Source organism: Plasmodium reichenowi, chromosome 14, assembly GCF_001601855.1.
Source record: "Plasmodium reichenowi strain SY57 chromosome 14, whole genome shotgun sequence".
NCBI classification, from domain to species: Eukaryota; Apicomplexa; class Aconoidasida; order Haemosporida; family Plasmodiidae; genus Plasmodium; species Plasmodium reichenowi.
In genome coordinates this window covers 2,402,101-2,417,100 of record NC_033659.1, presented here as the reverse complement: position 1 = coordinate 2,417,100, position 15,000 = coordinate 2,402,101, and the positions used below count along the sequence as shown (strand labels likewise).

Below are 15,000 nucleotides of genomic sequence, written 5' to 3'. Positions count from 1 at the left end.
AAGCATATTATGTATGTAATACGTACATATACATATCTTAATAATTTATTATTTCTTATTTAGGACTTTGCATATTTTTATATTGTAATAATATATGAATAAATAAATATAAAAAAAAAAATATATATAAAATATAAATAAATAAATAAATAAAAAGGTTTAATTTTTTTGTTTAATATTCCTTACTCAAATTATAGGATTATAAAAAATATAAGTTTTCTTAAGATTCTATTTTAAGCTCCTTAGTGTTAATCTTAATATATATAAATATTTTTTTTTTTTTTTTAAATATTTATTGTATAATATATATATATATCCTCAGATATAATTTTTATACATCTTTTTTATTAATATAAATATAACAAAAAAAAAAAAAAAAAATGATAACATTATGCTAAACATTATTATGTATATAAAAATACGTACACATGTATTATACAAATTTACTCATCTTAATGTTTTTATTTATTTAATATTAACTGTAATATATGTATATATATATATATATATATATGTGTTATATATATATTCATTAAAAAAAAAAAAAAAAAAAAAAATGATACTAGGAAATATATTAAATATATAATTATGAAAAAATATTATATTAATTAATTATTATTATTATTTTTTTTTATTTTTATTTTCCTTTTTTTTCATATAATATCAAAGTTATCGTTTGGTATTACGGCCAATGCTGAAAATCTTAAATCATCTTTACATTTTTCAATAAACTTATCTTGTATGATTTTCCCCGTATCCTAAAATAAATAAAATGATTTTTTTATATTATTATTATATTAAAAAAAGTAAAAAGGAAAAGGAAAAGAAAAAAAACAAAAAACATATTATTAAATTATTATACTTACATATAAAAAATTATCTCCATTCGTAAAACAGTGAACAGTAGGATGATCCTTTCTTCCATCCTTTAAAAAAAAAAAAATTAAAAAGAATATACATAAATATAAACATATATATATATATATATATATGTATTTATTGGGCATAATAATAAAGATACACATATATATTTTTATTAACAATTAAAATTTAAACATACCAATTCAATGATCTTTCCATCAATTTGCACAAAAACAATAAAATGTGTATCAACCTAAAAATATTAAAAAAAAATTCATATATATATATATATATATACATATTTATTTATTTATATTTTATTTGTTTTCCATATTCATTTGCTATCTTTAAATATTTACGTCTAAAATATCGTCCCTATTCTCGACTTGTCCACAAAACTCGTGATGTAAATTTTCAATACTTTTGTTATTTTTCAACTCCTTCAAATAAAAAAATTTTAAAAAAATTAAAAATAAAATAATTATGTATTTATGTAATTGTTATCAAATAGGTATTCACCCATCTTATAATGTATTAAAAAAAGAAAGAAAGAAAAAAAAAAAAAAAAAAAAAAACCTGTCCTCTTTTTTCGGCAGACATCTCATTAACTTTATTAAAAAAATCTTCCAAAACAGAATCCTTATCTTAAAAGATAAAATAAATAAATAAATAAATATATATATATATATATATATGTGTGTGTGTGTGTATATATGTTATATATATATATATATATATATATATATATATATATATATAAGTACCTAGTTCGAATTTATTCCTTAAATTTCCGTATAAATGTAACAAGGCTATGGTTCCACATGAGTTTGGAATGTACTTAAAAATAAAATACCAAAACAAAAAGAAAAAAAATATATACATGTATATATATATATATATATATATATTTATTTATTTATATACAACGCTGTTAAAACAAACATACAAAATGAGCAAAATATTATTCGTATTACATATTATGATTATTTTTACTTGTTTTATAAACCAGACGTTATCAAAATTTTCTTTCAAATTTTGCTTGTCATTGGTACTGTTTTCAGAAACCTTTCAAGAATATAAATAAATGTTATATAAAAAAAAAAAAGAAAATTAAATTAAGAATTAATAAAGAAATACATAATATATAATGAACATGGTATCATTCTTATATAACAAATGAAGTTTTATAATAATTACTATATTAACATTTAGAGGATATAAAAATATAACCGCGTGAACAGGTTGTGGAATCTGTTAAAGAAGGAACAAGAAAATATATATATATATATATATATAATACTTTTTATATTGGTGATAGGGAAATAGAACTTATCAATAATTATTATGTCATATATTTAATACATATTATGTAGTTTGGGCATATTTCTATATATTTGTAAATACATAGATAAATACAAGCATACATATATATATATATATATATATATATCAAATTAACCATATCCAATAAATCATTATTAAAACCATAGATGTCCACAAATTTTAATTTTGACTGTCCAAGTTTACATGAATATAAATATAAAGAATCGGGATTGGACTCTAAAGGTGTCCAAATATCATTCTTTGCCATGTTTTTGCTTTGAAAAATAACAAGACTTTTTTTTTTTCTTTTTTTTAATATTTTAATAATTAATACGTATAGGAATGTGGGAACTTTTTAAAATATATAAATATAAAAAATTATAATTTATATACTCAATTAATAATATGAATTCTTTTTATATTTTTTTATTTTTAACTCTTAAAATGAAAAAAAATATATATTTTTGTAATATTATATTTATTAATTATTACAGGAAACAAAATATTATTATTTTAAAACATTAAGGCAATTAAGGATTGATTAAAATATTATATAAAAATTCTTTTAAATATATCTTCATTTACTTGCTTCTTCATATATATAATAAATATATAATGTACATATTATATTCTTTATAATGTTTACACTAACATCATATATCGTACATTTTTTAATTTATAAAATTTCATTTCTTATTCTTTTTTTTTAACAATTATATATAAGAAATGAAAAAAAAAAATAAAAAAAAAAAAAAAATATACATGAATATATATTATATATATATAATAATATAATTTAATTAAACTTAAGTAAAATAATATTTTATATATAAAATTATACTTATAATTTTTATAAGGCTTAAAGGAATATACCTTAAATAATATATATATATATATATATATATTTTGTATAATTAATAATATAATATTCCTTGTATTATAATATACATATTACATAGAATAATTATATGTATACTTTTATATATTATATATATATTATTCATAATGTTTTTAGAAGGGATTAAAGTGCAAAATAGGATTAGAGTATATACATAAAAATATATATATTTTATATATATATATATATATATAATTAATAACTGTTAAATATATAAATATTATTATATATAAATCTATTAATATGAAAAATGTATTACTAAAAAAATTTTTATTTACGTTATATAAAAATATATATAGGTATACATATATATAAAGTATATAATGTATTTAAATTATTTTTATTATTTATTTATATATATTTCCCATATTAATATTATTGTATATATTATTATTATATTATATTATATATTATATACATAATAATATGTTATAAGAAAAAAAAATAAAAAAAATTAATTTTTTTGCTATTTTATAAATTAATTTTTAAATTAGAGATTTTTTTGAAAATCAAATAAAAAAAAATATATTATTTTTTTTTTTATTATAATTTAACGGGAAGTTTTTTATTCCTTAATTAATATAATTTTTAAGAAGAAAGAAATTATTTTTATATAATAAAATATATTTAATTTATTTTATTTAATAAAAAAAAAAAAAAAAAGTTTTTTTAAATATTTATTTAAAATGGCCAAGTCAAAAAATCACACGAATCATAATCAAGTAATGATAAACTTATTATATATATTATTTATATATATTTTATTTTGTTATTATTAATATAATAGTTGTAAATATTTTTCATTTTTTTTTTTTTTTTATGTTATATATATTGATATTTGTATATAAAATGCATCCTTATAATATATAGATCTGTATATATATATATATATATATGTAACACATATTTTATATGCTTACAATTTTGTACATATATCCTTTTTTCCAAAATGTATCACAATTGGTTTGATGATTTCATATTATAAGTATATTATATTCTATATATATATATATATATATATTTTTTTTCCATTATTATATATAGAACCGAAAAGCCCATAAGAATGGAATAAAGAAACCTAAGAAACATAAATTCATGTCACGTAAAGGGGTAAGATTATTTATGTAAAAAATATGTCTTATAATTATATGTTTTATTTTAAATATAAACATATTTGTACATTTATATGAACGATTCTTATATACCCATATTTTTTACAACATACATATGATTATATCAGTGTGTTGTCATAATAGTGATATATAAAATATGAGTATATTATATATATATATATATGTATATATCTTTTTTTTTTAGTTGGATCCAAACTTTTTTAGAAATCAGAAGTACTGCTTAAAAGGAATTCAGAAGAAAAAGAAAGAATTAAAATTAAAAGCTAAACAAGAAAAAAACAATTAATAAATTGAAACCATACGAAAATTTGTAGATGTTTTTAAAATTATATGATCCTTTGAATTTTCAAGCTCATACATGAGTTGTAGAATGTACTACTTGGTATATATATATATATATATATATATAATATAATAGGATTGTACCCTTTCCTTTCCTTTTTTTTTTTTTTTTTTTTTTTTTAAAAATAGTAGTAAATTTTTTCATTTTTATGAATAAAATATTGTATATATGAATTAATATAATTATAAAGATATAATATATTAATAAACTTTTCATATAAAAACAAAAAATAAGATAAAAAGAATTTATTAATATTTTTATTAAATTGTGTATTATAATTCTTTAAAAAAATAATAAATGACCTAATATTATATTGTATAAATCAATTGGCACATAATATATATATATATATATATGTGTAATGTTTATGTTATATTTATGATGTAAAAAGTTCTGAATTTATTTTTGTACACTGTATTACTTTAAAATATATAAGAATATTTTTCTTATTTATATTATAAATATATATACATATATATTGTAAAAATGTGCTATGTTTATATTTATCCCATATATATTCTTTATAGAATTCCTCAATAAAGTAGTTGTATCAATACGAATTTCTTACTTTTACTTATTACGAAATCAATATTAATTTAATTATGCGCTATAATTAATATTAATAAAATATTTATAATAATGTTTTATATAATATTTAACCATTTCAGTTAAAAAAAAACAAAAAAACATTTTAGATATTTATTTATGAATATATAGTTTTTACTACTACACAATGATAAGAGATAAGAAACATTTACAAGAGATGTGTTATCTGTATTCACTTCATTTTTATAATAACCAAAATATACAAATAAACAAATAAACAAATATATATATATATATATATATATATATATATATATGTATATAATTTTTTTTTTTATTTTTATGTTCCATATTTTTCTATTTATTTATATTACAATTTTATCAATTAACAAATGGAGTTCCAAAAAAATGAATTATTTCTATATTATATTTTAATCCTTTTTTTTTTCTTTGATCTAAATATGTTTGTTATTTTTATGTATTTATGATTTTTTTTTTGGTGTTATAAGTTGTTTTATAATATATTATATTTTATTTTTCCTTTGTAATTAAATTTTTTAGTACAAAAATGAAAAATTTTTAATTTTAATAATAATAATAATAATAATAATTATGGCTATCTAGCTTTTATTTATTATATATATATTTTTTTTTTTTTTTTTTTTTGGTAAATAGCTAATTTATACATATATTTATTCATTTAATTATTCACATATTCACATTTCTTGTTAGCTTTACAAATAAACAATGTCGTCAATAAAAATAAATAAAGATGAAAGTAAGAGGGTACATATTTGGATAAAAAGTGCTATTGGTACTCCTAATAGGAGACAATTTAAACATAAAAATATCATGTACCCATATTTTCGTATGTACAAATCTCCATATAGAGCAAGAGATTCAAGAACTAGACAAGCATTTTGGCCATGTGTTGACAAGTATCCTTGGCACACACATCAGAAAAGATGGGTAAATATAGAACAATTAAATTTAAAATTTTTTTCTGAATTTACAAATAAAGATCCCAGTAGAAAAAATTTATTTGAAACATGTCACACTTTACCATTTAATGGTATTAACTGTCTTTTTTGGAATCCAATTTACCTGAACAGTCATAAATTTGTTTTAAAAAAAAATAAGAAGGATGCAAATAAGGGAGATGATAATAATATGGAAGAAAACGATGATGTAAAAGAAAATACGATCGAAGGAAATGATGATGTAAAAGAAAATGCTATCGAAGGATATACTAACAATAATGTGAATAATCACAATGATATAATAAATCAATATGATGAAAATAAAAAGGTCATTAAAATAAATGATTTTCATTATATTGTAGACAAAGATGTTAAAAACAATACCTATTTTTACCTTAAATATATTAAATATAGTATGAGACCTTTTAGAGGTAAATTAATCGGAGATATATATCTTAATCAAACAAAAATCAGACATAACATTTCAGCAAAGGGATTTGTAAACGGTGAATGGAAATATTCCTATCCACATATTAACATAAATAAAAAAATTGAACATATATCATTAAATAATAATTTAACATCCAATGATATATATAGTAATAATATTAATAATTTAGTTATAGTAGATAAATATACATATAGACCTCCATTACCAAAGTCTTATATTTTTCAAAAAGATATATTATGATGAAAACTTAATATGTTAAATTCATTTGTGTAAATGAAGTAATATTAATTATGATATATATATATATATATATATATACATATGTAATTAAATTTTTTTCTTTATAATATGATTCATATTAATTAATAATTTTTAAAGTTTAAAACATATATAAAAATAAAATGCATAAAAATTATATTACCCATTTTCATTTTATAAAAAAAGGAAAAAAAAAAAAAAAAAAAAAAAAAACTAAAAACAAATAAAATCAAATGAAATCAAATAGTATAATATTATAAATGAGAAGGTTGTTTTGCAATATATATATATAACAAATATAATATTATATAATATAATATAATATAGAAAAAAGAAAAAAAAATTAGCTTATAAAATATATATATTATTTTGGAATCCGTCATGTAAGAAAAATAAAATAATATATAAAAAAATTATTTTACTTCTTATAATTAAATCATATGAATGTACGGATATATATATTTCCTCTTTTTCTTTATTTTAAACAAATAAAATAAATCAATATACATACAGCAATGTGTATAAAGGGAAAAAAAAAAAAAAAAACAGATATATCATATATTTCTTTTATATTATTAGGTGGAAATAATAGAAATATGATATTCATATAATCTAAATATATATATATATATATATATATATATTATTATTATTATTATATGGGCGGAATCATAATATGTATGCATCTTTAAAATGAAGGAAAAAAAAGAAAATAAAACAAAGGAGTAAAATAATATTAATTTTATAAAAAAAACAAAAAAATAAATATAAAAAATTATAAATATAAACCTTATTATTTTATAAATGTATAAGTTTAATTTATAATATATAAACCTACAAATATACATTTTTTAATTAAATCTATATATATATATATATATATATATATACATACAGGTACTTGCACTTGTACCTTTTTACATAATATTACACATTCTTCTCTGACATCTATTACAACAATTTTCATCCTCCATATATTCGTTTGGGCCGTCAGCTATGGTATATGATACTGACATACCATTAGACGGCAAATTAAAAGAAGAACCTTGGTTGTATGAAGAAGAACTTGTATTTGTCATAGAGAAATTATTTAGATCATTTTTATTATATGTTTTTTTTTCTAATTCTAGTTGATTACATCTTATAATTAATTTCTCAACTTGTTTTTTATAGGATTCAATAATACCTTCTGATTCTTCTTTCACCAGTGCTAAATCATTTTTTTCTTTCATAAGATTTTTAATATTAATATTTTTCTGTTGAATTTCATGATTTCTTAAATTTAGGATTTTATTTAATTCCATTTTTTGTTCTTTTTCCATTTTCAAATTTTCTAATTGATTTTTTTGTTCTTCAATAATTGAATCATAATTTTTAATTTTTTCATTTAAGGTTTTTAAACCTTTTTCTCCTCTTTTTAATAAAGAAATAACATCTGTACTACCATCGGTGCTATCTGTATTATTCAAAATTTCATTATCAAATTCAATTAAAAATGTTTTAAATCTTTCTACTATTGCCATTTTTTCACTTAATGCTTTTTTTAAATCCTGATTTATTTGTTTTCTTGCACCTAAATCTTCTTGTAATAATAAGGTTTGAGGAGAAGATCTTTCCATAAAACAACGATCACATACTCTAACCTTCTCAGAATAACTATATTCACTTATTTTTATTTTATTATCAGAACAATTTGAACAAAATACATTCCCACATGCTCTACAATGATGCTTTCTTACTCTTACATTAAAAACCACATTACAACTATAACAGTTCGTTACCTCTTCATCTGGTACCCACAAACATTTTCTTTCATTTTCATTCTCATTTTCTGCATCTCCATTAAGAGAATCTGATGGGCTACCATTTATTTCCTTCTCTTTAGAATTTAACATATATATATAAATACATTAAAAATATATATATAATATATATATTATACCTATTTTATATTTATTCATATATATAATTCATAAACAAAAAAAAATATATATAATTTTTTTTTTATTATAAATATAATAATATCAACAAAAAAAATAAATAAAATAAAATAAAATAATAAAAAATAATAAAAATAATAAAAATAAATAATGAACAAATAAATAATAAATAAAGAAAAAATCAACATGTAAATAAGAATAAAAAAAAAAAAAATTTTTAATGAATAATTTTAAAAGATGTTTTATATATATATAATTCTATAAAAAAATTAATTTAAATATAGAAAGAAAAAAAAAAAAATAAATCAATCGTATTTTTATAATATATAAATAATATATATATATATATAATATATAAATATTATTCATTTATTATTGTTTTAAACTATATTTATTATATACATATATAATATTAATAAATATATATAATTAAATACAACTACTAAAAAAAATTATTTTTAAAAAAAAAAAAAAAAAAAAAAAAAAAAAAAAAAAAAAGAAGTTTCTTGTTCTTTAATTTAAAAATATATATATATATATTTTTTGTATTATTTTTAAATGTTTTTATTATTTCTTTCGTTCATTTTATAATATATATATATATATATATAATATAGTCAAAAATAAGAGATCTATATATATATAATAATAATCCTTAAAAAATATTAATATATTATAATATATATATATATATATATATATGTTTTATGCGCACACAAAGTTGTCATGAGGTTTATCTTTATTTGTAGAAATATAAAAAAAGAGGTACTTATTTTTTTTTTTTTTTTAGTAATTATAAAAAATAAAAGGTTCAAAAAAAATGAAACAAATATAATAAGATATTTTTTTTTTTATTACATCATTTAGTAGAAAAAAAAGAAAAAATAAAAACAAAAATATATATCATATATATATTGAATATAAATTATACTTTTTTATATATCCATATACAAGGATATAATGTTATGTTTTACTTAATTTTTTTTTTTTTTTTTTTTTTTTTTATATAGAATAAAAAAAATGTAAAATTATATATTTTAATATTATAAATCTTGGTGGCATTCTTCACTTTTTTTTAAATATTTTCTTAATATTATATCATAAATGAAAGATATAAATATATATACATATATATATATATGTAGTGCAATCCATATAAGAAAAATTACTAACAATGTAATATTTAAAAAAATTAAAAGGATGCTAATATAATTGGTTGTATATAAAAAAAAAAATGGAATAGTCAACTCATACGTGTTCATATTTCTTACATCATTTTGTTTGTCATAACATTGTTTAACTATATATCAAATGAACTATAATATGTACTAAAAAATAAGTTATAATATTATGAAGGCTTAATTATATATTCATATTTTTTATTTGATTAAGAATGTTCTTCACATATATATATATATATATATATATATATATATATATATATTTTATTATATTATTTTTTTTTCCATTGTTCATGTGAGAACAAATGTCCATGGTTTATATACACAATTTTACTAGTCTTCTCTTCTAATAAGATTATAGAACCATCATCAGACAAATCATCCAAGTATCCAGTAATTGTATTATTATCTTGATCAATAACAACTTTTTTTCCTTTATATAAAAGACGTATAGATATGTAATCTAATAATGAAGAAAAACCATGATTACTTAATTTATTAATAGTAAGAAAAAAGTTCTTTATTAATTTTTCTGTAACTTGTTCAACTGATGGTATAGAAATTTTTTTTTTTTTTTCATTGGATGAATTAATTAGTTCTTTTTTAATAGATGTAAAATTTGTAGTTAACAAATTATAATCATCCATTAATTCTACATTAATACCTATACCACATATAATATAAACATAATTAGAATAGATATCCGTAAAGTGTATATCATCTAAATATTGTAAATTTACTAAACATCCAGCAATTTTTTTATAATCAATTAAAACATCATTTATCCATTTTATTTGTGTTTTCAAATTATAATATTCTATTGTTTTACTTATAGCTACTGTACATGTTTGAGCTAAACAATTTATTTTATTCATCTGATTTTTATTCCATAAAAATATAAATGAAATAAATAAATTCCCCTTGTCAGATAACCAAAAACGATCCATATTTCTTTTAGTATCTCTGGTCCCTATACCGTTCGTTTGAATATTACAACTAATAATTATCGTATTGTTTTCTTTTAATTTCCCACTTTTTATAAACATTTTTTTATTTCTTTTGCAAAATAATTGTGTAGAGTCTAACACGTCAAAGTGTATTCTCATACAATTGTATTCAGGGTATTCCTTTTCAAATAATATTTGTTTATTTTCTTTCATTAGCAAAAATTAAAATAAAAATATTATATATATATATATATATATAATATACATATGACATATATAATTATCTATGTTTAATTATATGATTGTATATATGTATGATTATATGTTTATACCAAATTATATTTATATGACATTATATTTGTACTATTATATATTTCTATATATATATATATATATATTTATTTATTTATTTATTTATTTATATATTTATGTTTTATTTTTGTACAAAATTGTATGTTATTTTTTGGAAAAAAGGGGAAAAAAAATAAAATAAAATTTTATACTTCATGTCCATTATAATATTTTATATGTAAAATTTAAATTTTATTAGATTCATTTGAAAATTAATTCAAGAGAAATATATCTTTTTAAAAATAAATTATATATTTATTTGTATATCCTTTTTTATGCCTCATCGTAGCAGTGTACGTTTTTTTTTTTTTTTTTTAGGGCACAAAAAAATATGTCCAACAAATATATAATTTGTCATTTTTCCTTATAGAACATTTCAAGAAGAAAATAAATGAATACCTTAAATATATATATATATATATATATATATATATATATATATATATGTATGTATGTATGTATATATTTTCTATATATGATGTTAAGTTCACCATTTATATATTTTATAATCCATTAATAGTGTACATTTTCCTTTCTTTTTTTTTTTCAATATATATATATATATATATATATATACCAATGGATTGAAAAATTTGGGATACATATTTATTCATTCTCAATTATAAGCATGTAGAACCATTTTAAAATAATATAATACATATGTATATACGTTTTTATGTTTAAATGGTGTTCCATTAGGCTTAGGATGTTTCACAAATTTTGTCTATGTAATATAGATTTCACATTCGATTTATATTTATATAAACATTATACTTATTACATTTAAATTAATAATATTTTATATTATTAGTTTATTGTTTGTATTTTTGTTGTCTTGTCTTGTTTTTTTTTTTTTTTATATTATTTTTTTATGGTACATTTTTTGTAACCGATTCTGCACTGAGAAGCACATATATATATATTTTTTTTTTTTTTTTTTCACATAAAATAACTGATATGATAAAACAAAATCAATTTTTTTATACTATTTTTTTTTTTTTTATTATTTTATTTATTCGTTTAATAATATATTTGTTTATAATGTAAATCTTTGGTTCACATATTAATTAATTTTTTTTATATATATTATAAAAATTAAAAAAAGATGAAAAATTAATAAATAAATAAACAAATAAAAAAAAGTATATGTTATATATATATATATATATATATATATATGTATAATATACTGAACGAATTATCATAATTATGTGTTATACACATGATATATATTAATTGTCTTTTTACAATGCATAGAATTATTCCGTAATAAATATATGGTGTTAGAAAAAATAATACATTTAAATATTGTTGTATATATTTATTTATTTTTATATGGCTTTAATTTTACAAATAAATATATTTATTATACATTAATATACCTTTATATATGGTTACATGTGTTTAATAAAAGAGATATTATTTATAACCTTTCCATTTTGAACATAGAATAATATAATATATTTTAATTTAATTGTTTTTTTTTTTTTTTTTTTTTTTTTTACAACACAACCAAATGAAATTTACTTACGTATATTTCAAATAGATATAAATAATTATGAAGTAGGTTTACAAAAATGTTCGGAAAAGACAGAATGAAAAGATGGACTATGAAAAGATTTTTATGCTTTTCTATTGGGACTGCAAGTATTATATATGCAATACTTTTAATATTAGTGTCCATAATTATGTTAACACATATGTCCCATTATAATTCAACCTTTTTTATGATTATATCAACCTTTAATTTTATTTGTGCCATGTTAATATTCTTTTCAGTTTCTCATAAAAATGCATTTACGGCTTACATTGCTTATAATATTGTAGTCATAAATTATATGGTGGAAGCTATTGAATTTTTAATTTGCCTATATAATACAACAACAGCTCATAGTGTTCAATGGTATTATAATAATTTTTATTGGCAAAGGAGTGTTACACTTAATTATAATATGTACTATGGAATTATGGAAATGGTCATACATTTTTTTATGTTCTTAATAGCTTATTTTGTTATTCAGTTAGTATGGAGTTTCTATAGAATTTTACAAGTTGGAGGAAATATCTTTTCTTTTCAACGAGCTGAAGAAATCGAACATATTTTACACGGATCAAATTATTATTCATACGGAACAGTGGCAAATTATAAACCGTACTGAACAGTATAAGTAAATATGTATACATTTTATTTTACATAATATATATATATATATATATATTTCTTTCTTTTTTTCTTCTTCTTCTTTTTCTTATTATTAATTTTATAATTTATGGTATTTATTCATTTCATTTACTTGTTTAATTTTTTTATTCTTTATTTACAATTAAATGGAAAATAACCCTTTATATTATATTATATTATATTATATCATTTAATTTAATTTTTTTTTTTTTTTATTATTGGGTAAATTAATTTTTTGGCTAGGCAGATTTTAGATGTTCAGGTTTTTTTTTTTTTTTTTTTTTTTGAAAATAGCCAAAGACAAATAATTTGTAGTAATATAGCAATTGTGGTAATAAGTAACATAATAGAAACAAACAGTACACACACCTAAAAGGAATAATATATATATATATATATATATTTGAATTATAATAAAGATGAGTATCAATATAAAAATATTTAATGTCTATATTTTTCAAAATAAACAGGTAATACACATTATATTAAGTCATATTTGAAATATATATAATAAGGACACCACATACAAAATATATACTTTTGCACATTATATGAAACACATAGAAAGTATTGAATTAATGATATGTAATATAAATAAATATATATTTATTTTTTTCTTATATCTATACAAATTTTATGTCAAAAAAGAAAGAATAATATATAAAAGGACAAGAATTTTTTATTTGATCACTTTATTATTTGTAATATATATATATTTTAATATTTAACAATAACAACTTGAATATAAAAAAATATATTTATTAAGCATCTTAAGATGAATATACTGCAATGCAAATAAATTATTAAACAGACAAATAATAAAAAATTAAAGGATATGTGTTCAAAATTAAATATATTCATATATTTAAATGAAGCTTTATTTATTCTTACAAGTATTTTTATTTTTCAATTCACGTTATGAACAATAAAAAAGGATTATATCATTTTTAATATCTTTTATGTTGACATTTCATAAGACCTACTAATATTATTAATATAAGAAATACGATATACCACAATATATATATATATATATATATATATATTTTAATTGCATATTCCATAATCATAAATACAGTTAAGCGTGTATATTTGTTAAAAGGTGTCCTAAATGAATATATATTTTATATTGAAGAATCATTAAATGAAAATATACATATATATAATATATATATATTAAATCATTAAAGTAAGAATGCCTTTTAAAATAATTTATATGATTATTTTTGTCAATACTAATCATTAACAGTGTATTTTATTTATAGATGTATATATATATATATATATATATATATATATATATATTCCATAATTTTATTTTCCTTTATTTTTTAATTCATAAGAACAAAAAGAATTTTCATAATTATAATTTCAAAAAATCGTTATTATATATTCATATATATAACAATAAATATATGTAAATATATAGAACATACTTTTATATTTTTTTTTTTATTTTTTTCTCAAATAAGAAAATATATAATTATATATGTATATATATTATGTTTACATATTATTTTTTTTATTTTACTTATTTTATATATTTTCTTTTTTTTAGCTCTTTATATATATTGCGTGCACATTTTTTTTTTTTTTTTTTTTTTTT

The 15,000-nt window shown here is 16.8% G+C and overlaps 6 protein-coding genes across 6 annotated transcripts; 3 read left to right on the top strand and 3 right to left on the bottom strand.

The window, feature by feature from the left end:
* Positions 1-653: 653 nt before the first annotated feature.
* PRSY57_1459700 (ubiquitin carboxyl-terminal hydrolase isozyme L3) lies at positions 654-2,452 on the bottom strand (the record flags this gene model as incomplete). The annotated part of the gene is made up of 9 exons (XM_012910193.1): positions 654-758; positions 867-926; positions 1,061-1,114; positions 1,221-1,301; positions 1,438-1,505; positions 1,626-1,698; positions 1,855-1,926; positions 2,059-2,112; positions 2,321-2,452. The coding sequence occupies 9 exons, from the start codon at positions 2,450-2,452 to the stop codon at positions 654-656; spliced, it is 699 nt and encodes a 232-aa protein (XP_012765647.1).
* Positions 2,453-3,768: 1,316 nt separating this feature from the next.
* Positions 3,769-4,501, top strand: PRSY57_1459600 (60S ribosomal protein L29, putative; the record flags this gene model as incomplete). Its single annotated transcript, XM_012910192.2, has 3 exons — positions 3,769-3,804; positions 4,127-4,192; positions 4,400-4,501. The coding sequence occupies 3 exons, from the start codon at positions 3,769-3,771 to the stop codon at positions 4,499-4,501; spliced, it is 204 nt and encodes a 67-aa protein (XP_012765646.1).
* A 1,350-nt stretch (positions 4,502-5,851) lies between these two features.
* On the top strand, positions 5,852-6,775 carry PRSY57_1459500 (hypothetical protein; the record flags this gene model as incomplete). Its single annotated transcript, XM_012910191.2, has 1 exon — positions 5,852-6,775. The coding sequence occupies one exon, from the start codon at positions 5,852-5,854 to the stop codon at positions 6,773-6,775; it is 924 nt and encodes a 307-aa protein (XP_012765645.2).
* A 935-nt stretch (positions 6,776-7,710) lies between these two features.
* PRSY57_1459400 (FYVE and coiled-coil domain-containing protein, putative) lies at positions 7,711-8,688 on the bottom strand (the record flags this gene model as incomplete). The annotated part of the gene is made up of 1 exon (XM_012910190.2): positions 7,711-8,688. One exon carries the CDS (start codon positions 8,686-8,688, stop codon positions 7,711-7,713), a length of 978 nt encoding a protein of 325 aa, XP_012765644.2.
* A 1,498-nt stretch (positions 8,689-10,186) lies between these two features.
* Positions 10,187-11,074, bottom strand: PRSY57_1459300 (biotin protein ligase, putative; the record flags this gene model as incomplete). The annotated part of the gene is made up of 1 exon (XM_012910189.2): positions 10,187-11,074. The coding sequence occupies one exon, from the start codon at positions 11,072-11,074 to the stop codon at positions 10,187-10,189; it is 888 nt and encodes a 295-aa protein (XP_012765643.1).
* Positions 11,075-12,789: 1,715 nt separating this feature from the next.
* On the top strand, positions 12,790-13,371 carry PRSY57_1459200 (putative membrane protein; the record flags this gene model as incomplete). Its single annotated transcript, XM_012910188.2, has 1 exon — positions 12,790-13,371. The coding sequence occupies one exon, from the start codon at positions 12,790-12,792 to the stop codon at positions 13,369-13,371; it is 582 nt and encodes a 193-aa protein (XP_012765642.1).
* Positions 13,372-15,000: the final 1,629 nt, after the last annotated feature.